General features: G+C 35.1%; 1 protein-coding gene across 1 annotated transcript; it reads left to right on the plus strand.

The window, feature by feature from the left end:
- The first annotated feature begins 1,338 nt into the window (after positions 1–1,338).
- Positions 1,339–6,889, plus strand: LOC139858110 (V-type proton ATPase subunit B 2). Its single transcript, XM_071846964.1, has 15 exons — positions 1,339–1,480; positions 1,987–2,065; positions 2,319–2,374; positions 2,581–2,679; positions 2,880–2,939; positions 3,073–3,184; positions 3,409–3,617; positions 4,805–4,936; positions 5,028–5,165; positions 5,317–5,467; positions 5,553–5,635; positions 5,746–5,793; positions 5,882–5,935; positions 6,060–6,143; positions 6,686–6,889. The coding sequence occupies exons 2-15, from the start codon at positions 2,008–2,010 to the stop codon at positions 6,869–6,871; spliced, it is 1,470 nt and encodes a 489-aa protein (XP_071703065.1). The 5' UTR covers positions 1,339–1,480; positions 1,987–2,007; the 3' UTR covers positions 6,872–6,889.
- The last annotated feature ends 456 nt before the right edge of the window (positions 6,890–7,345 follow it).

Below are 7,345 nucleotides of genomic sequence, written 5' to 3' on the forward strand. Positions count from 1 at the left end.
TGTCTATATGTAGAAATCATCAGATGTCGAAAATCTTTGATTTAAATATTCATTTATGGTGTGCCTTTTTAAAAGAATGCAATGTTTACAAAACGTATCATATAGAGGTCAAATACCTCGCAATGAAATCGATGAATGACGTGTTCGTCCATATAGATTTGGAGCGATCGTCACACACAGGAAGTTTCAACAAAAACCAAAAAAGAACCAAAGCTTAATACACTAGAAGAGTGTTTAGCCACCTTCACCACCGTGCCCAGCCTACCCGCAATCTTCCTAATATTATCGTCGGAGACAAATTTGGCTGGAAAATCCCTTAGTTCCACCCAAACAAACCTGCAAAATTCATCCGCCTTAGGAGAAAAAAGTACCACCATGTCGAAACCTGACCCCGGCTCCCTTGCTAAAATGCTGGAATAAGAGTCCAAATTATCACAAACAAACTTTCCAGCAAAAGCACTCATCTTCCTGAAATTTGAAATACAAGCCTTGCAATCTAAAAGGAAATCTAAAACCTTGTCTTCCACAAGAGGATTTGAATCAGCAATGAGTAGACACAAATCTAAACTCTCGACAACAGACCGATTAGGGGCAATCGTCACAAAATACCGTGACCTATCACCACGGCTGGACCGTCCACCATCACGTTTACATGGCCGTCCAACATAGATCGGTTTATCAAAGACATTCGAGCCGTTCATCTCTTCAATGGCCAAAGTAGCATCTTCAATTTCTTCAAAAGAGATAAAAGCAAAACGCCGGAACGACCACGATTTGATTTCTTTGATCGGACTAAACTTACCGAAGGCATCTTAGAGCATATTGTGCAAAATCCTTTCTAATCTTCCGACAAAAATTGTACCAGCTATGGTGAAGTGAAAACTAGGATTAAGGTTAAAGTCAGAGATAGAAGAAATTAGAAGAAAAATAGGGATATATAAGTAACTGGTGAAAAGGGAACTTAAAAGAGAAGAAATGTGCATCTTGCTAGCTTTTTAATAATATTTCTATAACTGTAAAAAAAAAAAAAAAAAAAAATATGGTTGTTTATGTTGATGTCTGTATAACCATAACTCCATAATTGTCACTACTAATGAGGATTACCTATAAGAATTACTAACATGACATTTAATTTACCTTTTCATTTATTTATCTTTCATTCGATCCCAAAATCTGAAATCTACGTGGCTAAATTAATAGACACATGCATAACTCAAAGTTGTTAAAGGATAAGTAATATAGTAGGGTTCTATTTGTAATTTACTACTGTTGAAGATCAAATCATCGAATAAGTATATTTTTTGGAGATCAAACATTGAGTTTAATTTCATAAATAAATCCAAATATAAATAATTTTCTTCATCAGATTGGTCGTGTCCCCATCTCATCTACGAGAGCCACAAACACTCCCAATTCTATAATAAAACCTTCGAGATCAATCGGATCCATTTACACTTTTTAACTTATTATCGAATTGCAAGTAAGTGTTTCTGTTCATCATCTTCCTTCAATTTCAATAAATATTTATTTATTTGCACGCATTCTATATATTAAAATTATATATATATATATCTCTTTCTATTGCATCTAGATCCAAGTAATTTTATGTATATATATGTGTATGTGTGCGCGTTGGTTATGTAAATCTCGTTCTTCTCGTTGTTATTGATTTCTGAATATCTCATGGATGATATGCTCAAGTTTTGAATTATTGTTTCTTTTACTATCATTAGATCAATAGTTGATTATTAAATTGGTAATTAAATGCTTGGATCGAGTCAGGTAGTTAATTTTTTTTGAGGTAGTTATAAATTGATCCAACTATAAATTTTTTTTTATGAAAATCACGCCTATGTTGAGATCTCACATTTTGATTTTTTATACTGATTGATTTGGAGTCTAATACATCTGTATTTCTTTCTCAGTTGGAGTATCATTTTGTTGTCAACTGAAGATGTTAAACTTTGTTTGATTTCAATTTTGTAGGTTCATCTTACATAGCTGAATATGGGTGTGGCTAAAAACAATGCCAGCGTGGATGAAGGAACGCTCGAAATTGGAATGGGTAAGCTTACGTCTTTTACAATGTCAACATGTATGCTTTTTGAAACATATAGGGAGAGACCTTCGAATCTAGCGGACTTGACATATTTATTTTCTTTTGCTTTGTAGTAATACGACTTTATTATCTATTTTATGGATATAATCGGCAACTATAATTCTGCTTCAAATAAATTATGAATTTTTTTGTTTGTTTGCTTAAGCACCCGCATATGTATGTTACACAAATCAATCACTGTCTCTTAATGTTTGAGCAGAATATAGAACTGTATCTGGAGTTGCTGGACCACTGGTCATCCTTGATAAAGTGAAGGTTAGTTTGTAACTTTGTATACTTATCTTCAACCTTTTATACATTTTTCTTCAATTTTTTATAAAAATATCTTTATGATAAATATGTATGTTACATAAATAGGACTGTTTGAGCAGAATCACCCGCATATATATATGTTACATAATACAAATTTTGTAGGTGCAGTCGACTGTTTAAATTTTGCATGTCTTTTTATATACTAACAGGGACCAAAGTATCAAGAGATCGTCAATATTCGTTTAGGAGATGGTACAACCAGACGTGGTCAGGTTTTGGAAGTTGATGGAGAGAAAGCTGTTGTTCAGGTCATTCTCCAATATGTTAATTTACAATTTGTTTATTGTCTTCATAATCATTAATCAATGGAACAAGTTTTTGTGATTTTGATGAATTAGTATATCATTGTCAGTTTGAATGCTCCTTCATCGTTGATTAATGAATTTTTCTTGATATTTTGAACTTGTAATCATATATGTTAAACTAATACAGTTTTTGCATTGACCAGGTCTTTGAAGGAACATCTGGAATAGACAACAAATTCACAACCGTGCAGTTCACCGGGGAGGTACGCAAGTTTTGTTGGTTTTGAATTCTATGTATTTACATTTACATTGATTGTCATTATAATTAAAAGTTTACATTTTCAGGTACTTTATATTAAGTTATGTAATTTTAATAAATGATTGACACGTTTTTAGGTCTTAAAAACTCCTGTTTCAATGGATATGCTTGGGCGCATATTCAATGGTTCTGGGAAGCCAATCGATAATGGCCCTCCTATTCTGCCCGAGGCTTACCTGGATATTTCTGGTAACCTTTTTTGTAGTGTGAATTACTCTGCTTACCTCTTAGATTTGCTTATGTTTTGCGTCGTATGATTTCTGTTTCCATTTACTGCTCTATATTTAGATCACAAGTAAAAACCATTTTTGCTACCGAAATCACACTGAAAGATAGATTTGGCCATTTCAACCCATCTAAATATGAATATGATGATGTGGATCATATACAATTTTTATTTTATTTTATTTCAGGAAGTTCTATCAATCCAAGCGAGAGAACATATCCTGAAGAAATGATACAGACTGGTATCTCGACAATTGATGTGATGAACTCAATTGCTAGAGGACAAAAGATTCCTCTGTTTTCCGCTGCTGGTCTTCCCCACAATGAAATTGCTGCTCAGATCTGTCGTCAAGCTGGTTTGGTTAAGCGCTTAGAAAAGACTGAAAACTTGCTTGAGGTTCGTGTTGCTCTTGTTTTTATTTTTGTATTTTTTTTTATTTTTAACATGTGCTAATATAATGAGGTTTAATGGATGGTGTGTTATTCCTGTTAAGTAGGGATGGCGTCGGGTTTGGGTCGGGTTGAGGTAATCCCATACCCGATTAGAAAACCCCGTCCCAAACCTGGACCCGAACCCTTCGGGTCCCCATTTAGTTACTAACTAGCGGGTAAACGGGTTTCCCCATGGGGTATTCGGGTCCCCATTTGCTTACGAACTATTGGACAAATGGGTTATTCCACGGGTATTCCGGTCTTTTTTTGGTTAAACGGGCTGGGTAATCGGGTATACGGTCCGGGTAATCAGGTACACAGGCCGGGTAATCGGGTATATGGTTCGGGTAATCGGGTATACGGTCCTGGTATATGGAACCGGGTCTTTTTTTCCGGGTATACGGGCCAGGTAATCGGGGTTGTGTCTAAAACCATACCCGGACCCGGACCCGCGAAAAAATTAAAAACTATCCCCATACCCGGCCCGGACCCATTTACCCGGCCCGAACCCGGCCCAAAAATATCAGGTTTCGGGTTTCCCCATCGGGTACGAGTTTTGTTGCCATCCTAGTGTTAAGTGATGCTTGATGACGTGGAAATCTTGAACTGTTTATTTAGATTTTGGTTAAATTATATTATATTATGATTTATTAATGACGTATTAGATACTCAGATGGGTCACTTAACACTGAGTAGCTAAAAGGGAAAGGAGTCGAATGGTTCAAATAAGTTGCAAGTCACACATGTATTTTTTGTTCATACAACCTTTTAGATATAGTTTTGTAGTAATTGAGTAGTTTACATAAGGTTCAAATTTTGTTATCACGTTTAAAGCATGTTAGCTATATATTAAAAAGGGCAAAAATGCTTAATGGTTAAAGTGAACTTAAACCTATTTTGACTCTAACTGAAACATGTTCCAATCTGGTTTTGACCCATTACGCGATCCACTTATCCCACCTGTTTTCCCACCTCTAATGTGTACTACCCAAATAGCCATTTGACTAATATTGAACTACTGTGTAGGTGGTTCTTGTTTTATACACCAAACTAAAGTTCTTTATTCAACTGTTGTGTTAGTTTATTTAGTGCATGTTGATTTCTTCAGTATATTCTTGTTGCTCATTAAACAATTGACACTTGTGTGTACAGACGGGTGGAGAAGAAGACAACTTCGCCATTGTTTTTGCAGCTATGGGTGTCAACATGGAGACTGCACAATTTTTTAAACGTGATTTTGAGGAAAACGGATCAATGGAGAGAGTTACTCTCTTTCTAAATCTTGTAAGTCCCCTGTATATGTCTGTTAACTGTTTATAATAATAATAATAACTGTTTTTTTCAAGTGCTTACCCCTTTTTAACACCTTTTATAGGCCAATGACCCTACAATAGAACGTATCATCACTCCTCGTATTGCTTTGACAACAGCAGAATATTTAGCTTATGAATGTGGTAAACACGTTCTTGTTATCTTAACAGACATGAGTTCTTATGCTGATGCTCTTCGTGAGGTAATCATGACGTCATCCTCACCGGCTCTTTCGTTACCTTTTGTTTGTTTTTTCACAAACCAATTCTTAAGGCAGTTTAAGCAATATTTATAACCTCCTTTTTTTTTTTTTTTTTTTTTTTTTTAAATTTATTTATTTATGAATATTGCAGGTGTCTGCTGCTAGAGAAGAAGTACCTGGAAGACGTGGATATCCTGGTTATATGTATACTGATCTGGCAACAATCTATGAACGCGCTGGACGTATCGAAGGCCGAAAGGGCTCCATCACACAAATTCCTATTTTGACTATGCCCAATGATGGTATCATTATTTTTTTTTATGTTATTTTGCTTTTATACATATATCTAAATATCTAAATTGGTACTAATTCTATCTTCTTCTCCAGATATCACACATCCTACTCCTGATCTTACGGGTTATATTACTGAAGGACAGATATACATTGACAGGCAGCTCCACAACAGACAGGTTAGGTTAAACTTGTTTATGGACATCGGTGATGGTTGATTTCTTATTAATAATTAATTAATTAATTAAAACAGTTGAATTGAAAATTTGTTGATATGATTGATTGTCAGATTTACCCTCCAATCAATGTGCTTCCATCGCTTTCTCGATTGATGAAGGTAAGCTTCATGTACATGCCAACTAAAAACTGGAATTAGAGGACGACATTTGGTTTAATCATAAGTTGTATTGTATGTATGATTGCAGAGTGCTATCGGTGAGGGTATGACCCGCAGAGACCATTCTGACGTCTCCAATCAGGTCAAGATTATTTTTGTCTTATACATATGTTTATATATATAACACAGTCCATCCCTTCAAATTATTATTATTATTAGTAGTAGTACCACATGAATTAATAATGGTACTAATAATACATGTTCAGCTATATGCAAATTATGCCATCGGTAAAGATGTTCAGGCTATGAAAGCTGTGGTTGGAGAAGAAGCTCTCTCTTCTGAAGACTTGGTCAGACTCTCTCTCTCTCTCTCACACACACACACACACACACTCACACACACTCACACTCGCACACACAGAAGAATATTTGGCCAGACAGATAGTTTTGAGAATATATTAAGCTATTGGTAGATTTAGATATAACAGTTTCTCCTATTTACTCGTAGACGTGTCAATTTGGTTGTCACCACTAGCTACACTTAGGGGTCTTGCCTTTCAAAAAAAGAAAAAAAAAAATGAATCAGTCAGTTAAATTTTTTTAGCTAAAGAGTAGTGGGTGAAACACAGTTGAAGAACACGTTACACGTACAACTTTCTAAATTGTGTATATTTAAATATTCAGATTCTTGGGTACTGCTGTTTTTGTTATCAGTGCTAAAACATTGATCTGGCAACATAGTTTCCTTTTAATAACTGGACATAGAATTGTTTACAGGTCAATGTACCCATATTGCCACCTCTAATTAAATGTCTATACACACACATGCACATTTGTTTATATCTGTTTATCAAACAATTACGATTTACATTTTCTGTTGTATCGATGACAGCTATACTTGGAATTTTTGGATAAGTTTGAGAGGAAGTTTGTTGCGCAAGGAGCATACGACACACGAAACATCTTTCAGTCGTTGGATCTGGCATGGACACTTTTAAGGATCTTTCCTCGTGAGCTTCTTCATCGTATTCCAGCCAAGACCCTTGATGCCTTCTATAGCCGTGAGTCAACCAACTGAGTCAACCGGTCAATCGGTCAATCGGTCAATCAAGCTTTCTTATTTATTGAACAGTTCTCGTACTCTTTGCATGAAATAAAAAGGGGTTTCGTTTTTATGTTTGATTTTGTTGAAACCTAATATAAGCGCCTGCCTCCACTGTTGATTCTTTTCCATAAGAGGCAGTTATTAGGTTATGTAATGTATGTTTAAATGTTTATTTATTTATTTATTTATTAGCAGACGTTTAGTCTTTTTGCAGACACGAGGGTGTTTAGTATTTGTTAATGGCACTTATCATTCATTATTATCTGTTGATTGCGCACTTGTACGGAAGCATTTGTTACTCGTGAATGTCAGTTTCTCGTTTGTTTGTTTATCTCTTAAATGGATTTAAATATTCTTTATGGTGGTTTATTGGGCGGGTTTCGCTGAAACTATTTTCTGCAAATGAAACTATGCTTGTATACAACCTTCTCAGTTTCTTCTATGCAA

The sequence above is a fragment of the Rutidosis leptorrhynchoides genome, chromosome 7 (genome assembly GCF_046630445.1).
Source record: "Rutidosis leptorrhynchoides isolate AG116_Rl617_1_P2 chromosome 7, CSIRO_AGI_Rlap_v1, whole genome shotgun sequence".
Lineage (NCBI taxonomy): Eukaryota > Viridiplantae > Streptophyta > Magnoliopsida > Asterales > Asteraceae > Rutidosis > Rutidosis leptorrhynchoides.